General features: G+C 38.4%; 8 protein-coding genes across 9 annotated transcripts; 6 read left to right on the forward strand and 2 right to left on the reverse strand.

Annotated features, from left to right (window-relative positions):
* Window positions 1-995: 995 nt before the first annotated feature.
* LOC109203003 (heat shock protein 30) lies at window positions 996-1,915 on the forward strand. Its single transcript, XM_025908600.1, has one exon. It carries the CDS (start codon window positions 1,164-1,166, stop codon window positions 1,800-1,802), a length of 639 nt encoding a protein of 212 aa, XP_025764385.1. The 5' UTR covers window positions 996-1,163; the 3' UTR covers window positions 1,803-1,915.
* A 1,720-nt stretch (window positions 1,916-3,635) lies between these two features.
* On the forward strand, window positions 3,636-4,543 carry LOC109203007 (heat shock protein 30). Its single transcript, XM_019362039.2, has one exon. The coding sequence runs from the start codon at window positions 3,811-3,813 to the stop codon at window positions 4,447-4,449; it is 639 nt and encodes a 212-aa protein (XP_019217584.1). The 5' UTR covers window positions 3,636-3,810; the 3' UTR covers window positions 4,450-4,543.
* Window positions 4,544-5,925: 1,382 nt separating this feature from the next.
* On the forward strand, window positions 5,926-6,866 carry LOC109203010 (heat shock protein 30-like). Its single transcript, XM_019362042.2, is given in 2 exon segments — window positions 5,926-6,365; window positions 6,368-6,866. Coding segments are annotated over 2 exon segments (636 nt in total). The 5' UTR covers window positions 5,926-6,115; the 3' UTR covers window positions 6,754-6,866.
* A 1,781-nt stretch (window positions 6,867-8,647) lies between these two features.
* Window positions 8,648-9,493, forward strand: LOC109203022 (heat shock protein 30-like). Its single transcript, XM_019362051.2, has one exon. The coding sequence runs from the start codon at window positions 8,761-8,763 to the stop codon at window positions 9,397-9,399; it is 639 nt and encodes a 212-aa protein (XP_019217596.1). The 5' UTR covers window positions 8,648-8,760; the 3' UTR covers window positions 9,400-9,493.
* Window positions 9,494-11,391: 1,898 nt separating this feature from the next.
* On the forward strand, window positions 11,392-12,315 carry LOC109203009 (heat shock protein 30). Its single transcript, XM_019362041.2, has one exon. The coding sequence runs from the start codon at window positions 11,564-11,566 to the stop codon at window positions 12,200-12,202; it is 639 nt and encodes a 212-aa protein (XP_019217586.1). The 5' UTR covers window positions 11,392-11,563; the 3' UTR covers window positions 12,203-12,315.
* Window positions 12,316-14,028: 1,713 nt separating this feature from the next.
* Window positions 14,029-14,976, forward strand: LOC100692254 (heat shock protein 30). The gene has a single exon (XM_019362053.2). The coding sequence runs from the start codon at window positions 14,220-14,222 to the stop codon at window positions 14,856-14,858; it is 639 nt and encodes a 212-aa protein (XP_019217598.1). The 5' UTR covers window positions 14,029-14,219; the 3' UTR covers window positions 14,859-14,976.
* Window positions 14,977-16,621: 1,645 nt separating this feature from the next.
* Window positions 16,622-17,470, reverse strand: LOC109194430 (heat shock protein 30-like). Its single transcript, XM_019362045.2, has one exon. It carries the CDS (start codon window positions 17,371-17,373, stop codon window positions 16,735-16,737), a length of 639 nt encoding a protein of 212 aa, XP_019217590.1. The 5' UTR covers window positions 17,374-17,470; the 3' UTR covers window positions 16,622-16,734.
* A 1,279-nt stretch (window positions 17,471-18,749) lies between these two features.
* Window positions 18,750-22,663, reverse strand: LOC100692524 (N-acetyllactosaminide beta-1,3-N-acetylglucosaminyltransferase 2). Of its 2 annotated transcripts, XM_003444440.5 has the most exons (4): window positions 22,554-22,663; window positions 21,924-22,174; window positions 21,620-21,640; window positions 18,750-21,384 (listed from the first exon to the last, which is right to left on the reverse strand). In XM_003444440.5, exon 4 carries the CDS (start codon window positions 21,353-21,355, stop codon window positions 20,012-20,014), a length of 1,344 nt encoding a protein of 447 aa, XP_003444488.2. In that variant the 5' UTR covers window positions 21,356-21,384; window positions 21,620-21,640; window positions 21,924-22,174; window positions 22,554-22,663; the 3' UTR covers window positions 18,750-20,011. The 2 variants fall into 2 exon arrangements, with proteins under 2 accessions (XP_003444488.2, XP_005451478.1); XM_005451421.4 differs by lacking the exon at window positions 21,620-21,640.
* Window positions 22,664-22,688: the final 25 nt, after the last annotated feature.

The raw sequence follows: 22,688 nt of genomic DNA on the forward strand, positions 1-22,688 counted from the left end.
ATATCAGTCTTTGTTCTATACTATCAGGAAAGGTAAAATAAGTAAGGATAGATGAGAGGTATAAACTGCTATTAGAAAATCTTTAAAAAAAAAATTACATTCAGTGCTGTAAATGATCAATGCAACATATTACAAGGCACGCAGATAATTAGTTGAATAAAAATATATCTGTGCATATTTCGGTTGCTGTGATTGTTTAGTTTGACACATAAATAACTGTTAATTTATTTCTATGTACAGAAGTATACATCCAGATGAGGGATTTAATGTTATTACCCTTTGGAAAAAACATGGAGGACATCTTAGATTGTGTACTCTAGAGTCAGTATATTACAGTTACATGGCTGTGTTATTCATTTCTAATCATAACACTGTAAAACCAAGAGTAGTAAAGTATTATTTTAACAAAAGGAAAATGCAAATTAAAAGGCAGGAAATCACAAAAAAGGCCTGCAAAAACTTGAAAACGAAGAAGGAAAATTAATTTATTCATTTATTTATGGTTAGTATTTAATAGGGTCACTAACAAATGTGGTATGATAGAAGACATATTTCCGAGGTATTTCAAAAGTTTTACTGGTACATGTATGAGAAAGGAGATCCTGCCATCTAGTGGATAAAACCTCAAATTACTGTTCGAAGAATAATAAAAAGACCCTGAACATAGATGAACAAAAAATGGAGTGTTTCATGTTTTCTGTGTACACGCTTAAGAAGTAGTCAATTCAAAAAAGAAAAAAAGTCTGGTCTGTATTTTTTGTATTTTAACTGCTGAAATATTTCTACTAAAAACAGAGTTTAACTTTCGACCTATGACTGGAAATTGCTTCCCTCAAATCTAAACTTGGCATCGATACTTTCACATTCTAGTTCAAAGTAGTCTTGTAGTCTGTTATAATAACTGGCAAAAACTTAATGAAACGTAATGAAGAAATCATATGAATGACGTCATTGAGTCCTGTGAAACAGCTCCACCCAGTGGAGATCTGTGGCAAAGACCAGAACATTCCTGAAGACTCTGGACCTCCTCCACTTAGTATATATAAACTGGGACAGGCTCACTGCTGAGACAGAAAGCAAGACAAGCAAGACCAAGAAGAAAACAGACACCTGAAGAGTGTTTCATCTCACAAGAAGAGGACTCAACACTAAACACACTGAAGATGCTGTGCTCTCATGGAGTCCAGTCTGCACTCAGTCCATTCATGGACTTCTACTGGCCTGTACGCAGTCTGTGGCCAGAGATCAAGCCTCTGTTCTACCAGCAGGATCTCCTGCAGAGAAACCTACAGGAGCTGCGCAGCAGTCTGGAGCTGATGGATAAACTTCAACACAGGATCCTGGAGGAGACAGAGCCTTTCCAAAGCAGCATGGCTGTACAACCACTCTCCTGCCAGCTGGAGAAAGAGGGAGACAAGTTTGCTCTGACGCTGGACACTCGAGGCTTTTCCCCAGAGGAGCTGTCTGTCAGGCAGGTGGGCAGGAAGCTGAGAGTCAGTGGCAAGACAGAGAAGAAGCAGGAGGACGGGAAAGGCTCGTACTCTTACAGACTGCAGGAGTTCAGACAGGAGTTTGATCTGCCTGAAGGACTGAACCCCGAAGCCATCACCTGCCACCTGTCTCCAGATGGGAAGCTCCACATCCAGGCAGCCAAAGCTCTGTGTGTTGAAGAGGCTGAGAGAGAGCTGACTATCAAGAGGAGCTCAGAGGACAAACCACAGCAGAGTGTGTGTTCACAGGCAGAAGACAGCAGGACAGAGACACACAGCAGCACACAGGACAAACCTGAAAACATGGACTGAGACATAAAATGATACCAATGTAAAATAAATGTTTCTGTACTAATGTTCATTTATGTTCATATGTGCAGTTGAATTTTTATATCTGATGATAAATAAACACCATAAAAGCTGAACTATGTGTTTTGTGTTTCTTTCTAAGTCATACATTAAAAAGCTACAGTGAATACTATGACATAAATGAAATATGATGAATAATATGATGCAATTCATCCATTCATGCTCTCCAGCGCCCAGCTGCCACAGGTTTATAGGTGGTATAAACCCTGGACGAGTTCCCAGACTTTCACAGGGTTAATGCTGAGAGAATGAATGTCATTCATGTTCACATTATGCAATCTATAATGAAGCATATGTTTGGACTGTGGGAGGAAGCTTGACTACCAAGAAAGATACTTCAAAGTTTCCATGATGGCGGTGCAGTAGTTAGCACAGTTTCTTCACTGTGGCCTCACAGCAACAGCGAATGTACAGCTGGCTGGTTCGGGACTTTATGTGTGGAGTTTGCATCTTCTCACTGAATCTGTGTCGGGTCTGTTCAGCTGTTTCCTCCTGCAGTACAACAACACGCAAGTTAACTTTACTGGTGATTCTAAATTTGACAAAGGTATGACTGCGTACTTGAGTGATCTTCTGTCTTTCTCTGCGTTGGCTCTTTGACTGACTTTAAACCTTTTCAGGCAAACAAGTCCTCCTTTTGCTGGAGTATGCTGTCGGCAGACACAAAAGCTGTGTGATGGATATATAATCTCAACTTCACTTTAGCAATTTAATGGAAATGAACAAATTCATTCTGAGTATTTACTCATGATGCTTAATGAAATTAAGGGGATATTTCAGAAATGATTATTATTTCATTTATCATTTGGTCTTCAAGATAAACATACTTTTGTCTGATAGATCTAAAGATACACATATTTATTCATTCTTACAGTAATGAACAGATTAAATGATTTCAATTGATTTTTTTCTTTACTTTTAATTTTGGCTTTGTCTGACATTCATATTCTTGTAGAAACATTATTGTTGTTTCTTTAAAGAAAAAAGCAGAAATATTTCATTGTTTTATTGCTTCTGTCAATCTGGAGAAATTAATAAAAATGGGATTTGATTGAGCAGACCAAAAAAAACCCCACTTAATATTTAACTCCATGTGGGTAGTTTTAATTTTGTGTTGGTTCCCAACAAATGACAGCTCTGCATGTCAAAGTGAACAAGAAAACATTCATCACTTCGGGTTTAAAAATAAAATAAAATAAAACTGTGCATTTAATTTCCACAAGGTCTATGTGAGCCGTGCTTTTGAATATCCAGCAGTCTATTTTACAAATGCATTGCTACAGAATTCAAAGAAACATGAAGAACAAAATAAGTATTGCCTAATACAGGCAATCATTTTACAAATCAGCTCATTTAAGCTGAGAATGACAAAAAATAAATAAATAAATACTTTAAATCTGATAATTATCAACAGCCAACTGTAGCAATTTAATAAAGTATGTTAAAGATGTACAGTTCTGATCCTACATTGAACATTAACTGAAGTAAGTATTCTTGAGAAACAGCCCCACGAATTGGATATATGTGATAAATGCATCAAACTGCACTATGTTCTGCAATTACAAGGAAAGATTTTCTAGAGGTTCTTGAATTTTGGAGGTGTGGTTGTGTTTTTTTTTTAAAAAACTAAAACGTTTGAACAAACAATTTAAATAATGTAACTGAATATTTACTTAATCAAAGCAAACAATAAAAACTTGATGTCAGATCTGAAATATGTAGCATTTACGTGTGACATCATAACTCCTGTGAAACAGCTCCACCCAGTGGAGATCTGTGGCAAAGACCAGAACATTCCTGAAGACTCTGGACCTCCTCCACTTAGTATATATAAACTGGGACAGTCTCACTGCTGAGACAGAAAGCAAGACAAGCAAGACCAAGAAGAAAACAGACACCTGAAGAGTGTTTCATCTCACAAGAAGAGGACTCAACACTAAACACACTGAAGATGCTGTGCTCTCATGGAGTCCAGTCTGCACTCAGTCCATTCATGGACTTCTACTGGCCTGTACGCAGTCTGTGGCCAGAGATCAAGCCTCTGTTCTACCAGCAGGATCTCCTGCAGAGAAACCTACAGGAACTGCGCAGCAGTCTGGAGCTGATGGATAAATTTCAACACAGGATCCTGGAGGAGACAGAGCCTTTCCAAAGCAGCATGGCTGTACAACCACTCTCCTGCCAGCTGGAGAAAGAGGGAGACAAGTTTGCTCTGACGCTGGACACTCGAGGCTTTTCCCCAGAGGAGCTGTCTGTCAGGCAGGTGGGCAGGAAGCTGAGAGTCAGTGGCAAGACAGAGAAGAAGCAGGAGGACGGGAAAGGCTCGTACTCTTACAGACTGCAGGAGTTCAGACAGGAGTTTGATCTGCCTGAAGGACTGAACCCCGAAGCCATCACCTGCCACCTGTCTCCAGATGGGAAGCTCCACATCCAGGCAGCCAAAGCTCTGTGTGTTGAAGAGGCTGAGAGAGAGCTGACTATCAAGAGGAGCTCAGAGGACAAACCACAGCAGAGTGTGTGTTCACAGGCAGAAGACAGCAGGACAGAGACACACAGCAGCACACAGGACAAACCTGAAAACATGGACTGAGACATAAAATGATACCAATGTAAAATAAATGTTTTTGTATTGATATTCATTCAGTTTACATGTGTTGAGAAATAAATTTTTATTCAAAGCTTAACTATGTTTTCTGTGTTTCTTTCTAAGAACAGAGGAGGATAGAATGAGTTTTATTGAGGTCCTGTGATCCATGCATCCAAGTTCTCCAGCTCTAAAATTCTAAACTTTATGGCTTATAATAATAGAAACAAATGAGGACAAATTGAATTGGTCTTTCAGACTGAAAACTGTTGCTTAATTCAACACCATCTGGGTTTGATGAATGAGCTCCTGTATTTATCTGAGTTAACACTTCATAGACCAGGTGGTTTCAGAGTAGTTCATGCAATCTTATTGTCTGTTCCAAAATGTGACAACACTCGATGTCAAAGTGAACAACAGAACATTCAGTTCACAAGTAAGAAAAATCAAATACTGTGCAATTAGTTTCCACAAGTTCTCTGTGTGAGTTGCTTTTCAATTTCCAGTAATCTATTAAACAAATTCAAGTCACAGTCTTCAAACAAACACGAAGAATAAACCAAGTATTGATATATTGAGCAAATATTTTACAAGCCAGACTATTTCACCACATAGTTTAACAACAATTATATACTGCACATGTGGTAATTACTAACATCATGCTATTTGAAGTTAGCAAAACACATTTGCAAAAACAAATTCTTATTAACAATTATTAAGTGAACTCGGAACTCTTGAGAAACAACCCATCCTAGTGGATATATGTGGTAATGGCTATATATTGAAACATGTTCACCTGTTTTTCTACACATTCTTAGAATTTGGAGTTTGTGTTATTTGATTTTAATAATATGTTTTTGATTATAAAATTGATTTGAACTAGTTTTTTCAAAAATATCAGCATGAACCCAAACATTTGTTGATCAGTAGACAAACAGCTTTTCACATCAGACATGAAGTGCATTCAGTTCACAAGTGACGTCAGAAGTTCTGTGAAACAGCTCCACCCAGTGGAGATCTGTGGCAAAGACCAGAAAATTCCTGAAGATTTTGGACCCCTTCTGGGGAAATGGTGTACATCTAAGACTTACCTCCAACGTTTGCATTTCAATTTGTATTTGAACAAATGGCCTTGTTAAAAACAAATTCACTACATATATGGTTAGAATGGATATTCCAGTAAATATTATATTATATAATACTTCTCAAGTAATGCAGAGTTTTGTTCTTTATTTTTATTTTTTGTATTTTTCAGTCTTGGTGAGAGCAGGTTGACGGCTGAGGAACAAGAGGTCATTTTTCCTGCCGGCCTTTCTTCAGCATGAATCAGATATTTGTTTAGTAGATATAATTTTTCTTCCCAGTCAAAGCAAATGAAAATCTGGGGGGGGGGGGAGGGAATAGTACATATTTCAAGTTATGTATGGTGATTTAATTATTTTCAGCAGCAAAAATGAGGTTCTGTTCCTGTGAAACAGCTCCACCCAGTGGAGATCTGTGGCAAAGACCAGAACATTCCTGAAGACTCTGGACCTCCTCCACTTAGTATATATAAACTGGGACAGTCTCACTGCTGAGACAGAAAGCAAGACAAGCAAGACCAAGAAGAAAACAGACACCTGAAGAGTGTTTCATCTCACAAGAAGAGGACTCAACACTAAACACACTGAAGATGCTGTGCTCTCATGGAGTCCAGTCTGCACTCAGTCCATTCATGGACTTCTACTGGCCTGTACGCAGTCTGTGGCCAGAGATCAAGCCTCTGTTCTACCAGCAGGATCTCCTGCAGAGAAACCTACAGGAGCTGCGCAGCAGTCTGGAGCTGATGGATAAACTTCAACACAGGATCCTGGAGGAGACAGAGCCTTTCCAAAGCAGCATGGCTGTACAACCACTCTCCTGCCAGCTGGAGAAAGAGGGAGACAGTTTGCTCTGACGCTGGACACTCGAGGCTTTTCCCCAGAGGAGCTGTCTGTCAGGCAGGTGGGCAGGAAGCTGAGAGTCAGTGGCAAGACAGAGAAGAAGCAGGAGGACGGGAAAGGCTCGTACTCTTACAGACTGCAGGAGTTCAGACAGGAGTTTGATCTGCCTGAAGGACTGAACCCCGAAGCCATCACCTGCCACCTGTCTCCAGATGGGAAGCTCCACATCCAGGCAGCCAAAGCTCTGTGTGTTGAAGAGGCTGAGAGAGAGCTGACTATCAAGAGGAGCTCAGAGGACAAACCACAGCAGAGTGTGTGTTCACAGGCAGAAGACAGCAGGACAGAGACACACAGCAGCACACAGGACAAACCTGAAAACATGGACTGAGACATAAAATGATACCAATGTAAAATAAATGTTTCTGTACTAATGTTCATTTATGTTCATATGTGCAGTTGAATTTTTATATCTGATGATAAATAAACACCATAAAAGCTGAACTATGTGTTTTGTGTTTCTTTCTAAGTCATACATTAAAAAGCTACAGTGAATACTATGACATAAATGAAATATGATGAATAATATGATGCAATTCATCCATTCATGCTCTCCAGCACCCAGCTGCCACAGGTTTATAGGTGGTATAAACCCTGGACGAGTTCCCAGACTTTCACAGGGTTAATGCTGAGAGAATGAATGTCATTCATGTTCACATTATGCAATCTATAATGAAGCATATGTTTGGACTGTGGGAGGAAGCTTGACTACCAAGAAAGATACTTCAAAGTTTCCATGATGGCGGTGCAGTAGTTAGCACAGTTTCTTCACTGTGGCCTCACAGCAACAGCGAATGTACAGCTGGCTGGTTCGGGACTTTATGTGTGGAGTTTGCATCTTCTCACTGAATCTGTGTCGGGTCTGTTCAGCTGTTTCCTCCTGCAGTACAACAACACGCAAGTTAACTTTACTGGTGATTCTAAATTTGACAAAGGTATGACTGCGTACTTGAGTGATCTTCTGCCTTTCTCTGTGTTGGCTCTTTGACTGACTTTAAACCTTTTCAGGCAAACAAGTCCTCCTTTTGCTGGAGTATGCTGTCGGCAGACACAAAAGCTGTGTGATGGATATATAATCTCAACGTCACTTTAGCAATTTAATGGAAATGAACAAATTCATTCTGAGTATTTACTCATGATGCTTAATGAAATTAAGGGGATATTTCAGAAATGATTATTATTTCATTTATCATTTGGTCTTCAAGATAAGCATACTTTTGTCTGATAGATCTAAAGATACACATATTTATTCATTCTTACAGTAATGAACAGATTAAATGATTTCAATTGATTTTTTTCTTTACTTTTAATTTTGGCTTTGTCTGACATTCATATTCTTGTAGAAACATTATTGTTGTTTCTTTAAAGAAAAAAGCAGAAATATTTAATTGTTTTATTGCTTCTGTCAATCTGGAGAAATTAATAAAAATGGGATTTGATTGAGCAGACCAAAAAAACCCCACTTAATATTTAACTCCATGTGGGTAGTTTTAATTTTGTGTTGGTTCCCAACAAATGACAGCTCTGCATGTCAAAGTGAACAAGAAAACATTCATCACTTCAGGTTTAAAAATAAAATAAAATAAAACTGTGCATTTAATTTCCACAAGGTCTATGTGAGCCGTGCTTTTGAATATCCAGCAGTCTATTTTACAAATGCATTGCTACAGAATTCAAAGAAACATGAAGAACAAAATAAGTATTGCCTAATACAGGCAATCATTTTACAAATCAGCTCATTTAAGCTGAGAATGACAAAAAACAAATAAATAAATACTTTAAATCTGATAATTTTCAACAGCCAACTGTAGCAATTTAATAAAGTATATTAAAGATGTACAGTTCTGATCCTACATTGAACATTAACTGAAGTCAGTATTCTTGAGAAACAGCCCCATGAATTGGATATATGTGATAAATGCATCAAACTGCACTATGTTCTGCAATTACAATGAAAGATTTTCTAGAGGTTCTTGAATTTTGGAGGTGTGGTTTTTAAAAAAAAAAAAAAAACTAAAACATTTGAACAAACAATTTAAATAATGTAACTGAATATTTACTTAATCAAAGCATACAATAAAAACTTGATGTCAGATCTGAAATATGTAGCATTTACGTGTGACATCATAACTCCTGTGAAACAGCTCCACCCAGTGGAGATCTGTGGCAAAGACCAGAACATTCCTGAAGACTCTGGACCTCCTCCACTTAGTATATATAAAGTGGGACAGTCTCACTGCTGAGACAGAAAGCAAGACAAGCAAGACCAAGAAGAAAACAGACACCTGAACAGTGTTTCATCTCACAAGAAGAGGACTCAACACTAAACACACTGAAGATGCTGTGCTCTCATGGAGTCCAGTCTGCACTCAGTCCATTCATGGACTTCTACTGGCCTGTACGCAGTCTGTGGCCAGAGATCAAGCCTCTGTTCTACCAGCAGGATCTCCTGCAGAGAAACCTACAGGAGCTGCGCAGCAGTCTGGAGCTGATGGATAAACTTCAACACAGGATCCTGGAGGAGACAGAGCCTTTCCAAAGCAGCATGGCTGTACAACCACTCTCCTGCCAGCTGGAGAAAGAGGGAGATAAGTTTGGTCTGATGCTGGACACTCGAGGCTTTTCCCCAGAGGAGCTGTCTGTCAGGCAGGTGGGCAGGAAGCTGAGAGTCAGTGGCAAGACAGAGAAGAAGCAGGAGGACGGGAAAGGCTCGTACTCTTACAGACTGCAGGAGTTCAGACAGGAGTTTGATCTGCCTGAAGGACTGAACCCCGAAGCCATCACCTGCCACCTGTCTCCAGATGGGAAGCTCCACATCCAGGCAGCCAAAGCTCCGTGTGTTGAAGAGGCTGAGAGAGAGCTGACTATCAAGAGGAACTCAGAGGACAAACCACAGCAGAGTGTGTGTTCACAGGCAGAAGACAGCAGGACAGAGACACACAGCAGCACACAGGACAAACCTGAAAACATGGACTGAGACATAAAATGATACCAATGTAAAATAAATGTTTTTGTATTGATATTCATTCAGTTTACATGTGTTGAGAAATAAATTTTTATTCAAAGCTTAACTATGTTTTCTGTGTGTTTCTTTCTAAGTCCTACATTAAAAACAAACAAAGAAAAAAAGAACAGTGGAGGATAGAATGATTTTTATTGAGGTCCTATGATCCATGCATCCAAGTTCTCCAGCTCTAAAATTCTAAACTTTATGGCTTTTAATAATAGAAACAAATGAGGACAAATTGAATTGGTCATTCAGACTGAAAACTGTTGCTTAATTCAACACCATCTGGGTTTGATGAATGAGCTCCTGTATTTATCTGAGTTAACACTTCATAGACCAGGTGGTTTCAGAGTAGTTCATGCAATCTTATTGTCTGTTCCAAAAATGTGACAACACTCGATGTCAAAGTGAACAACAGAACATTCAGTTCACAAGTAAGAAAAATCAAATACTGTGCAATTAGTTTCCACAAGTTCTCTGTGTGAGTTGCTTTTCAATTTCCAGTAATCTATTAAACAAATTCAAGTCACAGTCTTCAAACAAACACGAAGAATAAACCAAGTATTGATATATTGAGCAAATATTTTACAAGCCAGAGTATTTCACCACATAGTTTAACAACAATTATATACTGCACATGTGGTAATTACTAACATCATGCTATTTGAAGTTAGCCAAACACATTTGCAAAAACAAATTCTTATTAACAATTATTAAGTGAACTCGGAACTCTTGAGAAACAACCCATCCTAGTGGATATATGTGGTAATGGCTATATATTGAAACATGTTCACCTGTTTTTCTACACATTCTTAGAATTTGGAGTTTGTGTTATTTGATTTTAATAATATGTTTTTGATTATAAAATTGATTTGAACTAGTTTTTTAAAAAATATCAGCATGAACCCAAACATTTGTTGATCAGTAGACAAACAGCTTTTCACATCAGACATGAAGTGCATTCAGTTCACAAGTGACGTCAGAAGTTCTGTGAAACAGCTCCACCCAGTGGAGATCTGTGGCAAAGACCAGAAAATTCCTGAAGATTTTGGACCCCTTCTGGGGAAATGGTGTACATCTAAGACTTACCTCCAATATTTGCATTTCAATTTGTATTTGAATAAATGGCCTTGTTAAAAACAAATTCACTACATATATGGTTAGAATGGATATTCCAGTAAATATTATATTATATAATACTTCTCAAGTAATGCAGAGTTTTGTTCTTTATTTTTATTTTTTGTATTTTTCAGTCTTGGTCAGAGCAGGTTGACGGCTGAGGAACAAGAGGTCATTTTCCTGCTGGCCTTTCTTCAGCATGAATCAGATATTTGTTTAGTAGATATAATTTTTCTTCCCAGTCAAAGCAAATGAAAATCGGGGGAGGAGAATAGTACATATTTCAAGTTATGTATGGTGATTTAATTATTTTCAGCAGCAAAAATGAGGTTCTGCATTGCTACAGAATTCAAAGAAACATGAAGAACAAAATAAGTATTGCCTAATACAGGCAATCATTTTACAAATCAGCTCATTTAAGCTGAGAATGACAAAAAATAAATAAATAAATACTTTAAATCTGATAATTATCAACAGCCAACTGTAGCAATTTAATAAAGTATGTTAAAGATGTACAGTTCTGATCCTACATTGAACATTAACTGAAGTCAGTATTCTTGAGAAACAGCCCCACGAATTGGATATATGTGATAAATGCATCAAACTGCACTATGTTCTGCAATTACAAGGAAAGATTTTCTAGAGGTTCTTGAATTTTGGAGGTGTGGTTGTGTTTTTTTTTTAAAAAAACTAAAACATTTGAACAAACAATTTGAATAATGTAACTGAATATTTACTTAATCAAAGCAAACAATAAAAACTTGATGTCAGATCTGAAATATGTAGCATTTACGTGTGACATCATAACTCCTGTGAAACAGCTCCACCCAGTGGAGATCTGTGGCAAAGACCAGAACATTCCTGAAGACTCTGGACCTCCTCCACTTAGTATATATAAACTGGGACAGTCTCACTGCTGAGACAGAAAGCAAGACAAGCAAGACCAAGAAGAAAACAGACACCTGAACAGTGTTTCATCTCACAAGAAGAGGACTCAACACTAAACACACTGAAGATGCTGTGCTCTCATGGAGTCCAGTCTGCACTCAGTCCATTCATGGACTTCTACTGGCCTGTACGCAGTCTGTGGCCAGAGATCAAGCCTCTGTTCTACCAGCAGGATCTCCTGCAGAGAAACCTACAGGAACTGCGCAGCAGTCTGGAGCTGATGGATAAACTTCAACACAGGATCCTGGAGGAGACAGAGCCTTTCCAAAGCAGCATGGCTGTACAACCACTCTCCTGCCAGCTGGAGAAAGAGGGAGACAAGTTTGGTCTGATGCTGGACACTCGAGGCTTTTCCCCAGAGGAGCTGTCTGTCAGGCAGGTGGGCAGGAAGCTGAGAGTCAGTGGCAAGACAGAGAAGAAGCAGGAGGACGGGAAAGGCTCGTACTCTTACAGACTGCAGGAGTTCAGACAGGAGTTTGATCTGCCTGAAGGACTGAACCCCGAAGCCATCACCTGCCACCTGTCTCCAGATGGGAAGCTCCACATCCAGGCAGCCAAAGCTCCGTGTGTTGAAGAGGCTGAGAGAGAGCTGACTATCAAGAGGAGCTCAGAGGACAAACCACAGCAGAGTGTGTGTTCACAGGCAGAAGACAGCAGGACAGAGACACACAGCAGCACACAGGACAAACCTGAAAACATGGACTGAGACATAAAATGATACCAATGTAAAATAAATGTTTCTGTACTAATGTTCATTTATGTTCATATGTGCAGTTGAATTTTTATATCTGATGATAAATAAACACCATAAAAGCTGAACTATGTGTTTTGTGTTTCTTTCTGTCATACATTAAAAAGCTACAGTGAATACTATGACATAAATGAAATATGATAAATAATATGATGCAATTTATCCATTCATGCTCTCCAGCGCCCAGCTGCCACAGGTTTATAGGTGGTATAAACCCTGGACGAGTTCCCAGACTTTCACAGGGTTAATGCTGAGAGAATGAATGTCATTCATGTTCACATTATGCAATCTATAATGAAGCATATGTTTGGACTGTGGGAGGAAGCTTGACTACCAAGAAAGATACTTCAAAGTTTCCATGATGGCGGTGCAGTAGTTAGCACAGTTTCTTCACTGTGGCCTCACAGCAACAGCGAATGTACAGCTGGCTGGTTCGGGACTTTATGTGTGGAGTTTGCATCTTCTCACTGAATCTGTGTCGGGTCTGTTCAGCTGTTTCCTCCTGCAGTACAACAACACGCAAGTTAACTTTACTGGTGATTCTAAATTTGACAAAGGTATGACTGCGTACTTGAGTGATCTTCTGTCTTTCTCTGCGTTGGCTCTTTGACTGACTTTAAATCTTTTCAGGCAAACAAGTCCTTCTTTTGCTGGAGTATGCTGTCGGCAGACACAAAAGCTGTGTGATGGATATATAATCTCAACTTCACTTTAGCAATTTAATGGAAATGAACAAATTCATTCTGAGTATTTACTCATGATGCTTAATGAAATTAAGGGGATATATCAGAAATGATTATTATTTCATTTATCATTTGGTCTTCAAGATAAACATACTTTTGTCTGATAGATCTAAAGATACACATATTTATTCATTCTTACAGTAATGAACAGATTAAATGATTTCAATTGATTTTTTTCTTTACTTTTAATTTTGGCTTTGTCTGACATTCATATTCTTGTAGAAACATTATTGTTGTTTCTTTAAAGAAAAAAGCAGAAATATTTAATTGTTTTATTGCTTCTGTCAATCTGGAGAAATTAATAAAAATGGGATTTGATTGTGCAGACCAAAAAAACCCCACTTAATATTTAACTCCATGTGGGTAGTTTTAATTTTGTGTTGGTTCCCAACAAATGACAGCTCTGCATGTCAAAGTGAACAAGAAAACATTCATCACTTCAGGTTTAAAAATAAAATAAAATAAAATAAAGTAAAACTGTGCATTTAATTTCCACAAGGTCTATGTGAGCCGTGCTTTTGAATATCCAGCAGTCTATTTTACAAATGCATTGCTACAGAATTCAAAGAAACATGAAGAACAAAATAAGTATTGCCTAATACAGGCAATCATTTTACAAATCAGCTCATTTAAGCTGAGAATGACAAAAAATAAATAAATAAATACTTTAAATCTGATAATTATCAACAGCCAACTGTAGCAATTTAATAAAGTATGTTAAAGATGTACAGTTCTGATCCTACATTGAACATTAACTGAAGTCAGTATTCTTGAGAAACAGCCCCATGAATTGGATATATGTGATAAATGCATCAAACTGCACTATGTTCTGCAATTACAAGGAAAGATTTTCTAGAGGTTCTTGAATTTTGGAGGTGTGGTTGTGTTTTTTTTTTAAAAAAAACTAAAACGTTTGAACAAACAATTTAAATAATGTAACTGAATATTTACTTAATCAAAGCAAACAATAAAAACTTGATGTCAGATCTGAAATATGTAGCATTTACGTGTGACATCATAACTCCTGTGAAACAGCTCCACCCAGTGGAGATCTGTGGCAAAGACCAGAACATTCCTGAAGACTCTGGACCTCCTCCACTTAGTATATATAAACTGGGACAGTCTCACTGCTGAGACAGAAAGCAAGACAAGCAAGACCAAGAAGAAAACAGACACCTGAACAGTGTTTCATCTCACAAGAAGAGGACTCAACACTAAACACACTGAAGATGCTGTGCTCTCATGGAGTCCAGTCTGCACTCAGTCCATTCATGGACTTCTACTGGCCTGTACGCAGTCTGTGGCCAGAGATCAAGCCTCTGTTCTACCAGCAGGACCTCCTGCAGAGAAACCTACAGGAGCTGCGCAGCAGTCTGGAGCTGATGGATAAACTTCAACACAGGATCCTGGAGGAGACAGAGCCTTTCCAAAGCAGCATGGCTGTACAACCACTCTCCTACCAGCTGGAGAAAGAGGGAGACAAGTTTGGTCTGACGCTGGACACTCGAGGCTTTTCCCCAGAGGAGCTGTCTGTCAGGCAGGTGGGCAGGAAGCTGAGAGTCAGTGGCAAGACAGAGAAGAAGCAGGAGGACAGGAAAGGCTCGTACTCTTACAGACTGCAGGAGTTCAGACAGGAGTTTGATCTGCCTGAAGGACTGAACCCTGAAGCCATCACCTGCCACCTGTCTCCAGATGGGAAGCTCCACATCCAGGCAGCCAAAGCTCCGTGTGTTGAAGAGGCTGAGAGAGAGCTGACTATCAAGAGGAGCTCAGAGGACAAACCACAGCAGAGTGTGTGTTCACAGGCAGAAGACAGCAGGACAGAGACACACAGCAGCACACAGGACAAACCTGAAAACATGGACTGAGACATAAAATGACGCCAACTTAAAATAGAAGTTTATTTTCAATGCAAATCATAATTTATTGTCCTATGTGGGTTTTTTTTTAATGTAATGATGAATAAAAACATTTTTTAAAGCTGAACTATGTTTCTTGTGTGTTTTACTTAAGTCATATGTTTAAAAAAAGGCCTTGCCTGAATGGATAGACTGGACATTCCAGTGAATAAATAATCGTTAATATGATTCTGAAATGATAGTTTTTTTCCACTGTTTTTCTTATTGATACATTGGTATTATTTTAATTTTAGAGAAATCACAAAAAATGAAATTTGATTATGCAGAGAAAAAAGCACAAAGCTTTCATCAATGCCAGGTGGATTATTTGCATTCAATTTTGATACTATTTCATTTAACACTGTTCATCTTTTATGACATGAAGCTTATCGACGTTAAAGAACCATCATCAGTTCAAGAAAATCAGATACTGTGTGATGATGAATTATGAATGAATTATCCACACCCTCACCTGCACTACTGTATAGCTCTGTGTAAATAATCATTCTGTACATACAATAATTTTTAACCTTACAACTGTTTACAACTTGCATAGTTCCCATTTCTGTATAACTGTATATCTCATATTTCTGTAAAGTTATTTATTACATATTCTGTATAGTTTTTCATATTTATATCCTGTTCATATCCTGTACATAGCTTGTACTCACTACAGCCTGTACATACCTATAGTTATAGAATATTCACAACATACTTCATACCGTGTACATTATAACATACCACAATAGACCCATTTCTGTAATATACTTGCATATCTATATTATTGCTAATATATATTGTAATATATCTATATCACTAAAGCACTTCTGGATGGATGCAAACTGCATTTCGTTGCCCTGTACCTGTGCATGTGCAATGACAATAAAGTTGAATTCTATTCTATTCTATTCTATTCTATTAGTTTACAGAAGGTCAAGCTTGCTTTTGAATTTACCAATACATGTTGGATAAATTAATTACTGCAGCATTCATGTAAAAGGGAACAATAAAAAAATACTAATATAATAGAAATGATTTTTGAGTTCAGGTTATTGGTCTTAAAAACTTAAAACAGTATTCAAACACAGAATAAAAGAAGAATAAAAAAGCACTTTTGTGTAATCTTTTATTTTCCAGATGTATTTATTTTACTTCAAATTAGGGAAATACTATACATCTATTAATTACCTGTATTAAAAAATCTGAACAAAACATTAAAAAAAAGACTTTAGTACGTTGGGAGTAATGAAGTGAAGTCTGAAATCCTGATAAAAAGATTCTCCAAATTGAGATCTATGGGTATTGCAATAAAAAACAAATGCTAAGTTAAAATCTGAAGTCAAAGTTTAAATGTATATTTTACATGTTTTACATGTAAATTATGTAATACATTTTACATGGGTTTTTTTAAGTGACACAGCCTACACGGATATTAATAAAAAAGGCCACAGTGCAGTGACCGTGCTAACTACTGCACCACCATCATGGTTACTTTGAAGTGTCATTCTTGATAATCAATGTTCTTTCCACAGTCCAAACATATGCTTGATTCTAAGTTGTATAATAATATGAACATTGGTGACATTCATTCTCTGTATGCCACCTATGGCAGCTGGGAGCTGGAGAACATGAATGGATGAATTGCATCATATTATTTATCATATTCTATTTATGTCATAGTATTCACCGTAGCTTTTTAATGTATGACTTAGAAAGAAACACAAAACACATAGTTCAGCTTTTATGGTGCTTATTTATCATCAGATATAAAAATTCAACTGCACATATAAATATAAATGAACTTTAGTACAGAAACATTTATTTTACATTGGTATCATTTTATGTCTCAGTCCATGTTTTCAGGTTTGTCCTGTGTGCTGCTGTGTGTCTCTGTTCTGCTGTCTTCTGCCTGTGAACACACACTCTGCTGTGGTTTGTCCTCTGAGTTCCTCTTGATAGTCAGCTCTCTCTCAGCCTCTTCAACACACAGAGCTTTGGCTGCCTGGATGTGGAGCTTCCCATCTGGAGACAGGTGGCAGGTGATGGCTTCGGGGTTCAGTCCTTCAGGCAGATCAAACTCCTGTCTGAACTCCTGCAGTCTGTAAGAGTACGAGCCTTTCCCGTCCTCCTGCTTCTTCTCTGTCTTGCCACTGACTCTCAGCTTCCTGCCCACCTGCCTGACAGACAGCTCCTCTGGGGAAAAGCCTCGAGTGTCCAGCGTCAGACCAAACTTGTCTCCCTCTTTTTCCAGCTGGCAGGAGAGTGGTTGTACAGCCATGCTGCTTTGGAAAGGCTCTGTCTCCTCCAGGATCCTGTGTTGAAGTTTATCCATCAGCTCCAGACTGCTGCGCAGCTCCTGTAGGTTTCTCTGCAGGAGATCCTGCTGGTAGAACAGAGGCTTGATCTCTGGCCACAGACTGCGTACAGGCCAGTAGAAGTCCATGAATGGACTGAGTGCAGACTGGACTCCATGAGAGCACAGCATCTTCAGTGTGTTTAGTGTTGAGTCCTCTTCTTGTGAGATGAAACACTCTTCAGGTGTCTGTTTTCTTCTTTGTCTTGCTTTCTGTCTCAGCAGTGAGACTGTCCCAGTTTATATATACTAAGTGGAGGAGGTCCAGAGTCTTCAGGAATGTTCTGGTCCTTGCCACAGATCTCCACTGGGTGGAGCTGGTGACCAGACTAATGACATCACTCGTAAATTGCTCATCCATCATGTCTGACTTTCTTCTTTTCTGTGAAACTATTTGATTACCTCCGCATGTTTTTACTAATATCCATATAGGCTGCCTCAGTGACAAAAACATGTAAAATATATAAATGTGTAATAAGCTTTGACTTCAGATTATAGGTTTGCATTACCATTTAATTGCAATACCCAAAAAGTCCACTTAGGGCAGCTGTTCATCATGAATACTTCACTTGAGTATTCCTGTTGGATCAAAGACTTATTTTTAAATATCTTGTTTGGATTTTCTAATACAGGTAATTATTTGGTGTATAGAGCCTTTCCTCAATTTGACTTTATTTAAAGTTTATTTAAAATAATCTCGACAAAATTTTTTTAGATAAGTACGTTATTATTCCACTTCCATCAAAATTTATGTTTTACTAATATTTTTATTCTACGTTTTTGCATGAAAGCTGCATTAATAAAAGTCTCCAGATTACATGCCTATTGAAATACTGTCACCAATGTACACATATAATCAAGGATGCACTGTCTGAAACTTAGTGCCTTTTTTTCTCTGCATGATCAATTTCCACTAAAAATACTACTACTAAAAATAATACTAATATATAAATATAGAAGTATTCTCCATTGCGGTCAAAAAACACAAAAAAAGAAAAACAAGAAAAAAACATCTGTCATTTCAGAATTATATTAACGATGATGTATTCACTGGAATGTCACCTCTATGCCTTCCAGCAAGGCATTTTTTTTTAACAAAATGACTTAAAACACACATTTTAGCTTTTATGATATTTATTCATCATCAGATAAAAAAATACTAAAGCACACAGAATCATAAATTATCAGCATTGTTGAGATGCAACAATGTTCAAGTGTCTATTCTCTTGACTTATCCCTTCTGTCATTCTTTCTTTCTCAAAAATAGGACTGTTTATCCTCTTATATTATAAGTAAAAGAGGTCAAAATTCAGCTGGAACCTTCTGGTCACTACCACAGATCTTCACTGGGTGGGGCTGTTACTCAGGCTTACTGACATTAAATCATCACTCCTGTGTTTTCAGGAACTTGCCTTCATTTGCATTAGTTCAACATTAGATGTCTGTCCAGATTATCATTAGATAATATTGTCAGATCTAATCTGAGTATCATCTCAATAAAAGTATACATATAAATACATATAAATGTATATGTATACACTGTATAAACACAACTAGAGTGTTGTGTTTATACAGTGTTTTAAAAAATATGTATTTTGTGTTTAGTATTCATCATCTCAATAATCTTTCCTGTCTGGTCTTTGGATGGACTCCTCCAACTGTATTACTCTGAAGCCACTGTCTGCCTATTAGTACTAAGATCAATAACTGAGACCAGACAAGAATGGGCTACTAATATAATCAAGAAGAAAGAAGAGACGAGCGCGCCAAACACTAGAGTTATCCATAAACATTTCAGACTGCAAGTGCGGAAATATTTACTTAAATGTGATCTTTGCTGTTTGTGCCATGCTGCTGATTTGTAATGTGTCTATTAATGCACTTAAACTCCTACTGAGTATTTTATCTTTAGAGAAATGCTAAAGTTCTTTTTTTTATTCACAACCAAACTCCAGTATTACAACATCTATATACCCATGAACATTGTACATGTTTAAGGCAATTAAAACGACAACTTATAGCGTTTTGAATAACAACTGCATAATTTTACTTTATCAGTGATTTTCAGATTGTCATGACTTGAAAGACGTTGTTGTTTTATGCTTTATGAGTGAATAAAAATCTGAAATTTAGAAGAACTTAGCATCATAGAGTGATGCTAAAAAAAATATTTTTCTGGCAGCAGAGAACATTAAAAAAAAGGCAAACAAAGTTGTTTTTTTTAAAGGATTACAACCGTGCAGATATACGCCATTCAAAGTCAAGCATTGCTTTTTTTGAGGTACAGAAGGCATCACATGAAAATTATACATTTAATCAAGCTGTGTTTGCAGTTTTGAAGTGAAAGTGAAGTGAACATTTTAAGAGGAACTGCTGACTTAAAGGGAAGAAAATAGTGCCAAGAAATTTAAGAAAAGGGAAAAAAACTATGTTCACCAGCCACTGTATTACAAGTACATCTAAATCATATACAGTGGTAAAATATTTTCTATAGTTACCAAAATAAAACCTTTAAGTTAAAGAAGAGTGAATACATACAAATGGTGAATAAGGGGCTAGAAAGTGTGCCCTTAATCTGTGATGCCTTATTAACAAACCCTCTTTGAGGTAGATTGGTCTCCTATTCAGTGTTTAAGTCCTCACAGGAAATGTCCATTATGTGACCTTACTTAACGTGACAATGCCTGATTGATATGAAGATGAAGCCAGTGAGTGTGGTTGTAGCAGTCATCCTGTACTCACTGAGTCCTATTTGGTTGGCAAATGAGCCTCAGCATTGACCAGGCAGGTTCTGGAGCTTTTTCCACAGAGTAACCATCTCCTTGGGACTCCGTTTGTGAACGAGCACAACAGATCTGTATGCACAAGGATTTTCCCTTTCTCCTGCTGGGAGGTCAAATGTTAAAAACCCCGGGTGATGGGTTGGAGAAAGCCCGAGTCTGTGCAGGCACATTCCAAGATACACATCATCAATAGGGAAAAGGTGGACCCTCTCAGACACCTCTTTCAAACGTAGTGCAAGTGATCCAGAATACACCACCCCTCCTCCACCAGCATAGGGTGGGTACACTCCTTTGTAGAAATTTTCTGGTATGTAGTATTTTGTGGACGGTTCACGATTTGGCATTGCATTAGTAATCACGTCCCCAATGAACATATTCATCTCAGTTTTCCTTTTTAAAGCTAGCTGTAGTTTGTGCTCCTCCTCCTTCTCGTGGAGATAATCCAGAAGGGCATTTGTTCTGACAAAGACGTCATCGTCCCCTTTGAAAACAAAGATGGCAGTGGGACAGTACTGCTTGAACCATCGCCAGAACAGCAAGTCCTTTAGGGTCAAATTATAAAAAGTATCTCTGAAGTCCCACAGTAGAATATCCCCATACTTCAGGTTCTCTAGCTCCAGGAGATTTTTTAGGTCTGGGTGTGGACCCGTACTTGAATCCTGCCTTCCGAGAAGAAAGACTGTGCGCACCAATCCACCTTTTTTATTTGATTCCCCTTCCACCAGACCACTGCGTCCCCACGTTTCACGGATTGCCTGCCTATTTTCAAAGTTCCCCACTTGAGATTTGATAGCCATGAGGAGCATGGGAGAGTCCAGATCAAAGCTACTGTTGTCTTTCCTACACATACCAGGTTGGTTGATAAGAAGGGGGTACTCCCTGTAGTACATTGACCTGATAAATGCCCTAATCTGTTCTGGCAGCCTGTTTATATCTTGCATGTGAGGGACTGAACACTTGTGTGAAGTGTTGTCAGAAAGACATTCATTGTTAATCTCTGATAAAAACTTAGCTTTGGGCTTCCTCTGTATGCGAGTTGTGTTTCCTCTCAGTAGTGGATTGTGCTCACGGTCCCAAGCATGCTGAAGCTGGTTCCACAGAGCACTGTCCTCCAAACGAAGGTTCCAGAAAGGCCCAAGTGGATGGGAGGCCATAGTTGAAGAATTAGCAGAAATCCCTGGAGCAATATAGTGGAGAATTATTTTTGGCGGAGCGTAGGAGATGGTGATGAATATGGAGACTCCAATATAAATTAAAAGATGGCCAGTCATCATACAAGGCAGCAGACACAAGCACAGCAGTCTCCCATTGCGTTTGCAGCATTTTCCCATTGCCTGCGGTATACAAATCAGACACACACCTGCACACAGAAAAACATGAGGATTTTTTTAAAGATAATAATGCAAAGCAGAGAAAGAAAGAATGGCATTGCTTTCACTGTACAAAGACTTATGCAACAGAACGAGTCTCATAAGAGGTTTTATAACAAACACTGCAATCAACTCAAGGGAGGTTTTTTTGTCTCCTTGGTGATGGTCCAGGGAGGTTTATTATCTGTTCTTCTCTTCACACTCACAGCATCATCTAATACCTACCTGTCGACAGGTACTCAGCCCCTGTAGGAACAATTTGGAAAATGTATTATGAAACAACGAGGATTATTTGCCTCTTTCATCAGTTACTGCTTCCATATTGTATTTGACTTGAAAAGAATGCCCTATTGATTCTACATCTATCTATCTATCTAATTCCAAAGATGGATAATTGTAGACTAAACTTATCTGCATCTTTTAGTCTACAAAATACACTCGTTAGAACTGCTACATGTGTTTCCTACAACTCTGTCAAACTCTTACAGGTTTAGGCAATGGATGAAAGAGGAAACACAGAAGTACTTACAAGTGAGGGAACTTTCGTTGGTTATGGCGAGTGGGAAAAAAGGCACAGTCACCTGTGGTGTCCACGTCTTGTTTTAGTTTTAGCATCCAGCCTCGTCATGAGCTGGTTATGAAGCCTCAACTGTGTAGCACAGTTTGTATTGTAGTGCATCATTTGGTCCTTTAGCGTAGGGGACTTTCAACCGCAGCTGAGCAACGTGTCCCAGGTGAGTCCTGTGCGCACTGAGCATGCGCTCCTTTGGCTCTTTGACGCTTAAACATAACGAGGGGAAAAAAAGAACAAAGGGATCCACATGATTGGTGTACTGTCTCCTGCCAACACAAAATTTCAGGCATTGATTTTATTTGCATGCGTTGCAGGTGTAGAGGCTATTTGCATGATGTAGCCAGATTGTCTGGACCCACCCAACCGCAAATTATAAATGATTAGTGGTTTAAGGTTTCACTTAAGTACACAAAATACATATACAAATACTACATATATATATATATACATATATATATATATATATATATATTCGTGTATTGTGTGTGTGAGTATGCTTGTTTGCGTGCGTGTAGATACAGTTAGATACAGTGTACAAGTGCATAATGCAATTTTATAAGGATAATCAAGGTAACACCGACATACCTCCATGCATAACACCCTGTGACAGACACTGCCTCAGACCAATAGCGCACGCGTCTGGCAACAGGTTACGGGCTAAACAGTCGAGGGCTTTGGGGCTAAATCCCCGGATGTGACCAATAGAACCAGTCGGGGGCC

This window comes from Oreochromis niloticus, linkage group LG7, assembly GCF_001858045.2.
Source record: "Oreochromis niloticus isolate F11D_XX linkage group LG7, O_niloticus_UMD_NMBU, whole genome shotgun sequence".
NCBI lineage: Eukaryota > Metazoa > Chordata > Actinopteri > Cichliformes > Cichlidae > Oreochromis > Oreochromis niloticus.